The sequence below is a fragment of the Mastomys coucha genome, unplaced genomic scaffold, assembly GCF_008632895.1.
Source record: "Mastomys coucha isolate ucsf_1 unplaced genomic scaffold, UCSF_Mcou_1 pScaffold6, whole genome shotgun sequence".
In the NCBI taxonomy this organism is placed as follows: domain Eukaryota; kingdom Metazoa; phylum Chordata; class Mammalia; order Rodentia; family Muridae; genus Mastomys; species Mastomys coucha.
In genome coordinates, this window is record NW_022196912.1 from 81,415,099 (window position 1) to 81,429,271 (window position 14,173).

A 14,173-nucleotide genomic window follows, 5' to 3' on the forward strand; every position below is an offset into this window, starting at 1 on the left:
TCAGTGTAGTTAGCTGACAGTGTCCTTGTGAACAAGTGATTAAAACAATGTCTCTGAATCAGGTTAGCACCATCCAGCTGCGATCATTACATCATCCAGCTGCAATCATTGCATTATCCAGCTGCGATCATTTCATGTTTCATACAGAAGCCTACCTACTGCACCATATCATAATACCATAATTCTTATGTCACATTCTTTCAGGAAGATCTTAGTGTCTGCTAGTTTAATACAATCATATAAAGTGATCTATTACAAAGGATGTAGAAACCGACACAAATCATGATAGTCTAGTTGTGTTCACTGTAGTATTGAGTCTATAAAGGCTTCTTAACTGTGAAAGAAACTATGGCACTTTCATTTTAATTGCCATTCTAAATAGCACTTTTTTTTTAAAGTTAATTGCTTATTGACAGCAGAAAGTTTCCCCAAACACTAATAGAGTATTTAACATAATTTCATTTATTGAAAAAAATTTCAAGGAAAATAACATACAACTATCTGAAACTATTTGGGAGAAGGAAAATATCAAAATGTAAATTAAGTTAAATCTAAATTTTATGGTCTCCAATGTTTCATATAAACTTAACACAATGCATATTTGATTAAACTTATACATTTAAATATACTGGTGAGACTCAGGAAACAAAAAGGATAGCCTGGGACCCCAGGGCAACAATGACGAGCCATACGAAGACAAGCAGAGCTGCCAAGCTTACCCTACCCAGAGAATTTCCCATATGAAGACAAGCAGAGCTGCCAAGCTTACCCTACCCAGAGAATTTCCCAACATTTTATTGAAAAATAAGAATACATTTCAAATAAACTCATGGAAAATTAGTACAATTGAAATTAAATTCAATCAGTTGTAAATATATCCTTGAGAAAACTATTGCAGTTTCTACCCAGAGTTTAACCTCAGCCCTATTCCACATTTTGGATTCCAGTTTGAGATTCTCAGTATGGGTTCAGAGTAGTGAAATCACTACTCATAGACTTATTAATCTTCAAGTGACCATATGCTCATAAAGTAATTCATATAGAAATATGTGGAAGCTTTATCTTAATCTCTCACTTCTATTTCCAAACCGACATTAACCCACTAGGGACTTCCCTGGCTGACATATTTCACATTATAGTGTCAAGCTTTAAATTTTTCTTTGCTCATGTAATAACATACACAACTACATGTAGATATACTATGAATATGCAATAAATTTTTTCTATGAGATATGAAAAAAATCAAATTATTTTGTAGTAGTTTTTCTTCTAAGACAGTAGAAAAAGACAGACATTCCTTTCTAAAAATAATGCTAAGAAAATGAATTAAATGGGCTAGCCACAAAGGGAATGTTGTAGGAAAAGAAATAGCTTGGGATTGAACCCTATGATTTTATTGTTTTCACAGAAAATGCAATAACTCCTCATTGAAATCAACTACCCAGTTGCAAGAAGAGTATCCCTTCTGCTTTGTCGAGACACAGCTGACGCCGTGGAAGTAGTCAGCAACTAGAATAGAGTTGGGGAAGGTCAAATTTTTTTCCAGTTTAAATGTCTATTCAGTGGCCCTGATATTTGAAAGGCACAGTAACAAAAATAGGTTTTTCAATAAGGAACACAAATTTAGGAGGATGATTTGAAAAGTTTTTCCAAAATCAGATTGGTCTGTCACTAACTTTAAAATTACCAAGAGAAACACAAAATTAAAATGATTCTGAGTAATACCACAGTCATGTTTATAGTCTTAAGTATAGAAATAAGTGAATTATTATTTCAAATTACACATTGTGTTGGCAGATAAGTTTATTATTATAAAGTATTTAAAATAAAATTGTATGTTTGGTGAAAAGTTAGTACAGCTGTAATTTATATTTTATCATATCTCCAAGTAAAGAATGGAATTATTTTCATTGTATATTACATGGTATAAGAGACTAGTTAGGTTCTAATTCAGATATAATCCATTGCTATGCTGAGCCAATTCTGTGGTAAATGTGAAATGAAGTGCCATTAGTGTCAAGGTCTGCTGCCTGACTTTGTGACCAAACATCCATCAGTTCTCTTAAAGGAATATAAATCATGGGCCAAACTCATGATCTGTTGAATACCATAAGCCCCATGGAACCAAGGACCACAGCAGACCAGGAATGCATATAATACATAATGGAACTATAAAAACATATAACAAGAAAAATGGTAGGAATTGGGAAAGCATGGGTAGGTATGTATATAAATCATCTTTTAAAAAAAGACTTCTTTAAGAGAAAGGAAAGGTAAGTAAGTTATTTTTTTTTTCAAAACTGCATAGTCCATGACCATTTATACACCCGATAAGTGTGACTGGGCAATATTTTTTTTTCCTTACTTTTAGCTCCCAAGGAAAGATCATATTTAGCATTGTCACTTCTGGCAACTATTGTCAAAGTGTTACATGTTCATACTCGGGTCCTCTCAGCTCTTGTGTGCATGCTCATATCACTACATGACAGTGTTGCTTACTGCAATGAAAATAGGCCCAACTGTAGAAATGTTAACCTGAAAAGAAACATTGCTGAACTGATGACATTGGTATCACTTGTAACTAATGCGGATCAGTTATTGTCAATAACTGAAGATTACAGAGCATGTTGTTTCTCCAAGAAAATAAAACCCTGATTGCTAAATACTTTCCCCATTTAAAACAAATGAAACAAAACGAAAACCAGGAACCCAACTAGCTTCTCAAATTATAGGCTGACACATTAGCAAAATGGTAAGGGGAAAAGTGTCGTTGGGTCTAGTTCTGATAAACAGAACAGTGTCAGGAATGGGAAGGTGTTTTAAGGGTTCCACAATCACTACTTCTACTAAAGACAAGATGATGTCACAAAGGTTCCAAATCATTTAAAATTTTCCACATTTCTAGCAGTTGGCTTTTATTAAAGCAACTGAGCATTTGGTCTGATGTAAGAACAGTGACTCTGCTGGTTTGGCTTGTCTAAATGATGTAAATCTCATCATGTGAGAAATCCAGTTCCTCACTACCTTTCTAGTCCATCTGCTTTCACCTCTGATTGCCCCTTGTTCTTCACAACCAACTGCAACTTCTTAGAAGTTTAATAAAAATTAATTTTGAAAGTACCAGCCAGTTCTCTTTAACTTGTGGAGTGTGTTCTCTTACTCTGTGAAAATTTAGGAATGATTTTAATGTTTGATAAATGCTTAATGGTACAACTAAAACTTTGACTCACAGCAGTTTCTTTGCTCGTGAAAACTGAGAAGAAAAAAAAACCTGTAAGTTTTCTTGAAATGATATGTATGCCTTACAATATTCAGTATTTAAGGGGTCTTCTCCCTTTAAACTCATTTACAAAAGCCTCACTCAAATCAGCTTAAAGATAACTGAAAGAGGATGACAAATTGAGGCTCTCTTTAAGCAGAAGATGACTATCAGTGTCCTGGCCGAGAGAATGCAAAAAGACCTAATAAAATAAATGTGGGTTTTACTCATCTTGGGTAGCACAGAGCCGGGTTAGTGGAAATGCAGGTGAATGCAGACTTTTCACATGCTAAGTGCCCAGATATCACCTACTTCAAATCTTTGGTTTGATAGAATAGATGGGTGACTTTAAAATTTTGAAAAAAAATTCAATATGACTAATTATTTCAAATAAATTAGATAATCATTTGCTTCCTTTGTGTGATTTAAGGGACATGGGTTATTTTGATTCTATCACTATATAGATATTCTGATATGCCCCCTTTTGACCTGACTATGAAATTTTACAATAGATTTTAACTTGCATTTCGGTTTGCATTTTACCTACTGAGTACAACTTTTTTTTTCTTACATGTTTAACAAATAAAAGAAAATGCATTGTATGTTCTTTAAAATTTGTTCCTGCTGACATTAATTGTGTATGAAGCACTGAAGATTTATCCCAAGATAATATAACCAATAAATTGCATAACTAATCTCATTTTAATGATAAGTGAATATTGCCCAACAAACACACATACTGCTTATTATACCTTACCTGGAAAGAGGCTTTATTGAACAGAGCTGTAAAATTATATTTTAAGTTGAATTACTGAATTTGCACAAACATTTCTACAGTTGTTTTTAAAAAATCAAGCTTTGTCATTTCCACTACATTTTGTTGTGCTTTTTATATTAATATTTGCAAATGCTGCAATTTAATACTTAGATCCCAATTACTTGCATAATCAGTATTTTTTTAAATCCTGGGGTGTTGAAAGAACAGATAATAATAATACTCTTCTTTAGACAAAAGTTTTTTTAAATGAAGTTAAAAGCTGAGATAATTTAAGGAAAAAGATCTTCAAATTGTCATAACCAACAGGTTTAAGTGAAATTTACAATGCATTGGAAAACTGGCTGGTTAAAGTTATGGTTTGTCCTCAGGTAGCTCAAAATCATTTTTACAGGTTTTTGTTTTTTTGTAAAAGTGTTTTTTTTAATCTTGTTAAAATAATAAAATAATATTTCACAATTTGCACAGAGTCTGACTAAAGGGCAGAGGCATATTACCCTCAGTGTTTAGAATAAAGCCAGATTTTTTTTCAGGCCCAGTTCCGCGGCAGAGTTTGTATGCACGGCAATCTCAACCATTTTCCTCGTTCCCTCTAAAGGCAAAGCCAATCTCATTTGAAATGGAGGTTAGAGTAAAAAAAAAATCACTTCTGTGTTTTACCACCTTCTGCGCTAAGTATTATCTCAACAACCTTTTGCTCTGGTTGACCCATTTAATAACCTGGAAGAAAAAAGTGTTGCTCCCATGTCTGGTCTCAATGGAAGTTACTTTCTATGACATTAAGCCGAAAGGCCATGGCTGTCTAGGAGGTGAAACAAATAATCTTGTCTGCATGGGTTTATGCAGCAGCGTGGGTCCTTTCTTCTTCAGAAGCGGCTAGGGTGTCTTGCCTTTAATTTGCACATCTAGGCTGTGTCGTCTGTTTACAAAATAGTTTTACACAAACCATTGTTAGCAGTGCAAGCTTCTGAGTTGAAAATTATTCAGGCTTGTTTCATTGAAGGCACTTGGTTTCCATGGCAATTTATAAAAGATGGTGGTTTGGTTTCTTCATAGGAACAGATGATGTAGTTTGGGTGTCAAGTGGCCGCAAGCAAACTCCGATAAGCCTGTGTAATATGTAAGCCCAGGTTTACCATCCTGGATAGTAGTGCATGCAAAAAGAGACATCATACAGTTATCTAGCTTAGCCATGTGAGGGAGAGAAAAAGAAAAAAGAAAAAAGAAGAGAACTACAACAAACAGTAACAACAGCAACAACAACAACAACAACAAAACCAAAACAACATTAAATGTGGGTTGGGGTAAGGCTGGGAGGGATATGAAACCTTTAAATAATTCCGAGTTTGGAGTATTTTCAAGGAAGGGTAACAGCCAAAGGTAAAAGGGCCTACATTTATTTAATTCTCTACATAAAACCTTCTTGAAAGGAAAATAAATGCCAGCTCTCCACGTACCCTGTTTACAGTGAGGTTTTTGTTGGCAGGCCATTAGGTTTCCATGGTAACAAGCAAACTATTCATTTGAAACAAAACCAGCCATGACTTTGTGCTTTGACGAGGATTTCTATAGCTCTTTTTCTTCTTCTTTTACTTTCATTCTTTCTTTTTCTTTTATTTTCTTTTTCCAGAGTTCAACCAGATGAAGCTGTAATCATTTTAGCCACAAAAGCACCTGAAGGGCTCTTTTGTACCCAGGCCAAGAATATCTTCTATATGTAGTTTGGAATAAGTTATATTTCCATGATGTCTTTTTTTTTTTTTTATCCCCAGTGCTTAAAAAATGTTGTTTTTATTATTTAATTTTTGAGTCAGTAGTCAGTGGAGGAATCTTTGGTAGTTTGTTTTTCAGTGTCCATTTTACAAAGACTCTTTCTTCATGCCAGTGCCTGGTGAATCATTGCTAGCCTCTGCCAGGATACGGTCACCTTCGAGGGCTTAAGATAGAGATGAGGATGATAACTGGAAAAAGCCATATATGAACTAAGATCCCAACAGCACCATCCACGGAATCTAGGGATAAAGAAGACAAGCACCCAACACTGACATTAAGGTCCTAAACATTCCAGGAGGGGGCTCATGGAGTTTCGCTGAACTAAAGGAATTTACTACATGGAAAATAATTTTGGAAAAACTAGGTTTTACATTGGATATCAGCTTTAATTTTAAGGCAAGCAGAAGGAGGAAACAGCCTGGATGTGTAGTTATGAATATGGCAGACACACATTACTGTGACTTTACTAATTTAAAAGTTCTAGGCATGAGAATGTTCTAGAGCATGACAATGACAGTCTGGTAGACTTTCACGGCCCATGGCCGCTCTCACTCTGGCTTTCTCATTTTTTTGTTTCCCCAGCTTGGAAAGTTTACCTCAATTTATCAAAATTAACTTATTTAATTTTGATTAAAATATAAAAACATAAAATTTGTATGCAATGTGGACACGACCTTCACTTAGATCAAGGTTCACATCACTGAAAGTGAGCTGTGAAAAAACGCCACAGTCTCTGAAAAGAAAACATGGTTGTTTGTGTTTAGGCAGACTGTGTTTATGTGGGTGCAGCTGAGCCTTTCCCGAAATGAGAATCCAGGAATTTTTTACAAAAAATGTGTATTTTAAATGGTAAGCATCATAATGAGCAACCGTAGCCCATTGCTGCTTTTTTAAAAATTTTCAACAATACTAAATAATGGATTTAATTAGGCCCATTAAGTTGTAACTGAATATTTGACTTTCAATATCTAGACTATAATAATTTTTCCATAAATATCTTCAGTTGAAGGGCTCTGGTACATAGAGCCCTTTAGCAACAGAATTTCAATGCACTTTGAATATACTAAATTATTGATTTGTGGAAATTTAGCTTGATTACTCCATCATCATGTGACCATAGAATTAAAATTTGCAGATAGGTCTAAGAAAATATTGAAGTTTTAAAATGCATTCCAAAATGATTTTGAATACATTTTTCATATTGATAATGTGAGATGAAGATTTAGGGGCCCCAAATACTTTTAAAATATCATTTTATATTTATTTAAGAATGGGCCTGAAATATAAGTTGAAATTTGAAGACGTCAAAAATGTATGATTTCTAAACTGTTCTTAGATGTAAACAAAATTATTTCACAAGATTGTGGGGTAGATATGATGTAGATTATGCCAGAATAAATAGGGCTTTGCCACTTCTAGCTATGCATATTAAATTTCCATATATAACTCTATCTGTAATAAGAACAATAATAGCTCTAGGAAATCCATATTTCCATGATTTGCAGTTAAAAGCACCTTTGGTACATAACTGGCTATTATGCATAACAACCCCTGACAAAATAGCATAAATTAATAAATTTTAAATCTGTTTTTAAAGTCACAGTGAATTAGTCTTACTATTATTAAGAAGAAATTACTATCATTCTGTTGCTGAAAATATGGCTACATTGTACTAGTATTTGACTAAAACATACCTTGAATGATTTAGTCAGAAATAAAGTTTTAACTAAAACTAAGCATTTTCTATGAAATAGAAATATTTTGTGCTGATAGTTGTTGTGTCACCTCTACATGTATCCAGGAATACTCAGGAGGAAAGACACTCACTCTTAGTTGGTAGGTCTTGCTTTGCACATTCTCCTTCAGCGATTGATACGTCATCAATGGCAATGTCACCCTCTATTCCAGGACCTCGAATGCCTTCAAAAATTAACTACAAACATGACAGATTTATTAGAGTGGTTTTATTGTGCAGAAATGTATTTTTTCTCAGTTCTCTCTAAGCACACAGCACAATTCTTCAAGAAATATCTTAAGGAATGAATCAATATGTTTTCCATATTTTTTTAAGCCTAGAACAGAGCCATAGCATTCACTGTCAAAATGCTTTGCTATTTTGCAGGTATATCGCACAGGCTCCTCATGCTTTTTATACTCACCTTTTGACTTCCTGCTGTGATTTTACTTTGGAATTGTACATCTAAAACTTGATTGTATTTAGGAATATAGACTAACAAATTAGAATCTAGAGAAAAGCCCTTGATTATCCTATATTTACAATAGTTGAGCACAAAGACTCAGTGAGTGATATCAGATGACCTTCATTGTAAATTCTGGCTTTGAAACAAAAAAAATGATTACAAAAATTTAATTATTTACTCTTGAAGGAGACAAGACCTTTAGAATTATTTTTTTAATCCTCAAGTTTTCTTTCTTCCAGAAAAAATATAATGCTTTTAAAAATGTAACCTATGTATTTAGCAGTTTATACTTTCACAGAAATTTTGAAATAGTATATTAATTTAGTCTTTCTAAAGAAATATTAACTTAATAAATGACTCTAATGTAAGATAATACTAATGCAGAATGGAGAGATGGTTCAGAGGTTAAGAGCACTGGCTGTTCTTCTAGAGGTCCTGAGTTCAATTCGCACATGGTAGTTCATTACCAGCTGTCATGGGAACTGATGCCTTCTTCTGGCACACAGGTGTACATACAGGTAGACCACTCATACATAATAATAAATAAACCTTTTTTAAAACGATAATAGTAATGCATGCATTTTATAATACTCTTAGTACTATTTGAGTGAAAACATTTTTTTTTTTTTTTTGCAGTGCAATAGGTTTGCCCTTACTTTTGGTATGTCTTTGAAAATAGTTCGTGAAAGATAAATTTAAGATTATTCTTAGCTTAGATTTCTTTTGATATGCTCATCAATATTGTGTGGTATGCTATGATAATTTTCTCAATAATAGTTTCCAATTAGTAAGCAAAGACATTCATTTTCAAGCTTTTTCTTAATTACCTGCCCTTCGCTTACAGGCAGCCTGGTAGACACTCTCTTCTGCAACTTAATAAGGGAAATGTTTTGTGATGTCTTAATTAAAAGATTTAATATTTTAATATCTATTCTTGCTTTTCCTTGTTTTTTATTTATGATAATTAAGATTGTACAAAGCTATCTCTGGAGAATATTGCAGATAACCTGCATCGCTGAAGAGAAATACAAGGCCAGGCTAAAGTTCAGAGACTCAGAACCAAAGTTTCAGTTTATGGATTTTTGAATCTGCAAATCAAATGAGCAGAGAGGACTAATTTTATATGCTGGGAAATAAGAAATTGTATTGTAGTCTGGTTGCAAAATGTGACGCTATCAGAAAAATGCCTGTCAAATGGTGGGGATGTAAGTATTTTGGGTAGCCTAAGATATGGACCCTTACTATGTACTGTTATAAGAATGAAGTTTTATTTCATGTATTATACATAATTGAATATATTATGGTACATATTTCTTGTGGCCTGACATGTTGATTTTAGAGAGCAGAAAAAGTGAGAAGTATTGTGGCCGGGGAATGTTGGTATAATAATTAAGTATCCACAATTGTCAAGACTTCCCTTGCAGTTCCCCTCAGTTACTTGGAGTTAACTTTCAATAGGTGATGATAGAAGTAGGAAGAGAAGGACGGCTGATAGCGCTTATGGAGGAAGACACAGGGTTTGTGATGCAGCCATGCAGAAGACAAGGATGCTGCATCCCTATATACCTTATGTGAGGACGTGATGTATGAGTGAAAAGTCCACTGAGGGCTAGGTAAGAAGGTCTGCATGTACAGCCACGTGGGATTTAAACATTGGAAGCTGGAATCAAATTCTTCACCACAAAGGTTTGCTAGCATCAGCTTTAGTAGTATACAGATTTTCTTAGCTGTAAAAGTGACTAGTTTCATGAAAGTATCAAGTTCTCCTTGAAGTATACAATTATATTCACTTAGTAAATTCTCATTGTCTATAGTCAGGGGCCAATATAAGACAATAGAATTATATATAAAAATAAAAACAAGAGGGAATATATTCTCTAAATCATCTGCAAGTATTTTGCATCTGCTTTCCTGGAAAGCTATAATTTAATTTTAACAATTCATCACTATAAAATATTCTGTAGTCATTGACTTATGATACTGATCACTCCTCCTGATTCAATTTCAATAATTATTAATTTCCCTTCTCTCTTCTTCTTGCTTCCCTTGATCAGAGTTGCAGGCTCAGATCTAACTTTACATTGAAGGCAAATTCTTAAACCAGGAGTGATATGAAATACACTATTTTTATGTTTAGATTGTAAGGGAGTGATGGGAGAGAGGCTGTCTAAAATAATTTAACATGCATGCTGTCTGTTTCCTGGCAAAGTGTTGCATTATATACTTAATTTACAAATTAAGTAACAAAATCAAAAAAACTGAACCATACTTGACCAAGAGGGCTATGTATCTCTAAAACAATTCCTTATAGGAGTATTTCATCCCTTCAAGATACTTAGTTAGTGGGTAGTAATAAAAGTTGGCTGATTGCAGGCTCATTACTTTCACTGACATTTATAACTATTGATAATATCATTGGCCACTAAATATAGCAGGTTTATTTCTTTCTATAGAAACTTTGCCTGAGTTTTAAACAGGGAATTAGTTATCCTTTATTGGTATGATAAAAATACTTTCCATGATGAAACTCTTACTACATGTATAGTGTTTTTAATATTTATTTGCAACTTTGTGATTATTGGAAATCCAATCCAGTCAGGTACAGAGATCTTATAGTCTTAAAAAGCTCCTCTGAGGCATGGTTGCTTGACTATTTGTAATTTTGAGGTTATAATTCAATAACAGCATTTCTTTCCCCTCTCTACCCTTCTTCAAATTCAAGTCCTCTTCTTTCATTAATGTTTTTTTTTCAAGCATATATGTGAATACATTTTGAAAGATAATCTCTTGTGCACTGTGTCAAAGCATTCACCTGTCAATAAAAGAGCCTATGGCCAATAAGCTGAGTCAGGAAATTCTGGCAGAGAGAAGGCAGGTAGGGCCGCTGGGGGTGGGGAGGGGAACTGGGGGGGAGTCTGGGATAGAGAAGGGCACAGGAAGGAGATTCTCCCCAGAGCCAGAGGAAGACAGTCATATGAAACTGAGGATCAGGTAACCAGCCAGAATAAAGAGGTAATTATGTTACGAGCTAGTTGTGGAACAGGTCCAAGTTACTGGTCTAGGCATTTATTCATATATAAGAAGTCTCAGAGTCATTATTTTGGAAAACAAAGAGGATAGGTGGGAAAAGAGGAGGTTGCAGATGGCACCTACTCATATACATATATATCCCTATATATAAACTGCTCAGTAGGCAGGTTAGTTGTATGTTTCTTTTTCAGGACTGTCCATTTGGCCTTGGACAAGCTATTTGTGTGATCTTCCATAGAGAGACCCCCTCTCCTGTCTGCTCCCAGCTTTACTCAGTTGCCTGTAGTTCTTTATAAGGTTGGTACTCAGTAGGCTCTTCCCTGCCTACTTTGGCATGTGTAATGGTATTGTCTTTAGGTGCTTGGTTTTAGTTTTTGTGATAGTTTGCTATTGAGAATATATAGAGTGCTTCTGAACTGATTGGCTGTCTATTTATTACACTATACTGTTTATGTTCTTAATTTTAACTGCAAATTAAAATGCATAGGTCATAGTAGATTTATTGATGGCATTGAGACCAAGATCTTGGGGATGGATTTACTCTGTAGAAAAGTACATTACAAAAAAAAAAATGTTTAGGTGTTCTGTCCAAAGAGTATGTCATATGTGGCATTTCAAGCTTTTATAAAAAATATGTCTTTGGTAGCAACTTTCAAGTATGAAATCAAGAGACAGTCACGGAACATTGAATTATATGTTTTCTAGTATGGGTGATATGAATGAACTGCAAATTACATTCACTTTGAGAAGAAAGTATCTCCGTTTAAAAAACTGAATTTTGTAGCACATTTGTGAAGTTTCATTATTATTCTGACTACTATTTCATCAACAGTGTCAAAAATGTTTCTTACTGTGCACTTTTGCCATGTGTTTGGTTTAATGGATTTGAAGGAGTTAATTGCATGTGCATATAAGGAGAAGGTATCGAGGTTTGGTTTTTCTAATGGATAAAATTTTGTAAAAATTATTCTTCCTGCATGACCAGGTTGATATTATTTAAAATATTTCCTTCAAGCTTACTTTAAAATTTAAATGTTTTCATACAGTCTCCATAGAATGCAAACAAATAAAGATGTAACAAACACTTTATTAGAAAATTAACATTAGGACTGGAGAGACGGCTTAAAGGTTAAGAGCCCTTGCTGTTCTTTCAGATGAGCAGGGATCAATTCCCAACAATCACATGGCAGGTCATGACTATCCATTTCCCCAGTTTCAAGGGATCTGAGGCCTTCTTTTGGCTTCAGTGACAGAAGGCATGTACATGGTGCACAGACATACATGCAGGCTAAACACCCTACATAAAATATTTTTAATTAAAAAGTAATATTAACTCTCGGTGGATAACTTCAGATAGAATTTTCAAATTTTATGGGTTTCTGCCCTAAACCATGTACACACACTTGCTTTAAGTAATAGACTAATAGTTTCTGACAAACAGAACTCTTTTAAGCAGTTGACTCCATAGAGGCAGATAGATTAAAACCAGTGTGTTAGATGTCATATGTGTGTGTGTATATTTATATACATATAAATATATATTTATATTTATATATACTCATATATATGTATGCAGGTTACCATGGAGACTAGACTCATTAAATCCCCTAAAGTGGGAGTTACATGTCGATAAGATTTGCCTGATGTGTATGAGAGGAACTGAAGTAGGGTCCTCTCCAAGAGCAGTATGCAATCATAACCAAAGAGGTATGTCTGCATCCATTTAAAATATTTTAAATGATAAATTCCGCCACCTTCATGACATCTGAATCATTGCCTTGGAATTTGATTTATCATGTCATATTTAGAACTGCATGAGAATCTGACTTCTGTGATCAAGATCACTTTCAGGTCATTTTTATTATTAGACTGTAGTCATGTTGAGAAGAATATGCTTATTAGTAATAATTACTTATATTTAGATTTCTTTAAAATATATTTCCAAATATTTAAATAAGGATATGAGTGTAAAAGATCTTTAATTGCTTTTAGCAAAATAATGAACTTCAAATAGTATTGTTTTATAATGTCCTTTTATAGATGATTCCTGGGGAAAAATTAAGCCATATTATGAACAAAGTACAGTATTAACAAGAAAAGTATTATTTTCCTTGTTACATAGTATATAAATTATAGAAGATTTTACATGGTTAATATAATATTGATTTTGTATTTTTGTAGCTTTTGCTCTTATCCTTTAACATACAGGAAAATCTATTAGCCTTACAAGCACTGATGGTCCTAAATTAATTCTATAAAAGCCCACAAAAAATTTCAATATAGTAATACTTTTATTTAAACCCACAATACAATATTATTCTACCAAGAAAATTCATTGACAATGCTCAAGAGACCTGGCAAGTGTATAAATTTTAATAAGTTTTATATAAACATACTTAAAAGTTCAGTCAATAAAACTACATAAATCTTAGTGAAAACAGGAATTCAGACCACTCATATCCAGTTTACTGCTCCAAAAGAAAAGTGATATCATGTTTTCTATTTGACTTAAAAAATATTTTCAAATGTTATATATCTAGGTTCAAATGATATTATCACTGCCTGCACTTTAATTTATATGCCAATATACTCATATATATTATTGTTACATGATTTTTGGTAGGCATGCAAAAACAGAGAAAGTATTTTAAAAGTCTGCTACTGTATAAATTATTTCAGAGTTAAAAATTCTTAACTTGAAATAATTCTAAATATCAATACAGAAAAATTAAACATATTAAAAGGGAATATTATGCCAGGGCATGAGTATTTTTCTTGCACAGTTAAGATAGTTAAGATCTATGAGATGAAATAAACAATCAAGAAACCTAGAAATACATTGTGAAATTAAAAAAAAAAACAGAAATCTCATAACTAAAAAAGTCCTCATCATGATTTCTTATGGTAATTTAGATAAAATTGCACTAATACAAATTCTTTACTTTTTCGTGGCTTCCAACTGAAACAAAGTAATTGAAGTCAGATAAATTTTCCCCATTTGAAAAAACGAATTACTGGATAAAATAGGTTAAACAATGGGGTTTAGGTAGCCAAAACTATTCTCAATAATAAAGGAACCTCTGGTGGAATCACAATCCCAGACCTTAAGCTGTATTACAGAGCAATTGTGATAAA

General features: G+C 33.4%; 1 protein-coding gene across 2 annotated transcripts in view; it reads right to left on the reverse strand.

Annotated features, from left to right (window-relative positions):
• Positions 1-439: 439 nt before the first annotated feature.
• Positions 440-14,173, reverse strand: part of Mdga2 (MAM domain containing glycosylphosphatidylinositol anchor 2) — a 743,089-nt gene continuing 729,355 nt past the window's right edge. Inside the window, exons 16-18 of one of the 2 annotated variants that reach the window (XM_031356255.1) lie at positions 7,635-7,740; positions 5,492-6,046; positions 440-5,143 (exon numbers count right to left, since the gene is read on the reverse strand). In XM_031356255.1, the coding sequence (XP_031212115.1) occupies positions 5,958-6,046; positions 7,635-7,740 (195 nt within the window). In that variant the 3' untranslated portion in view covers positions 440-5,143; positions 5,492-5,957. Of the gene's footprint in view, positions 5,144-5,491; positions 6,047-7,634; positions 7,741-14,173 lie in introns of those variants that run through there. The other variant, XM_031356256.1, reaches the window with a different exon arrangement.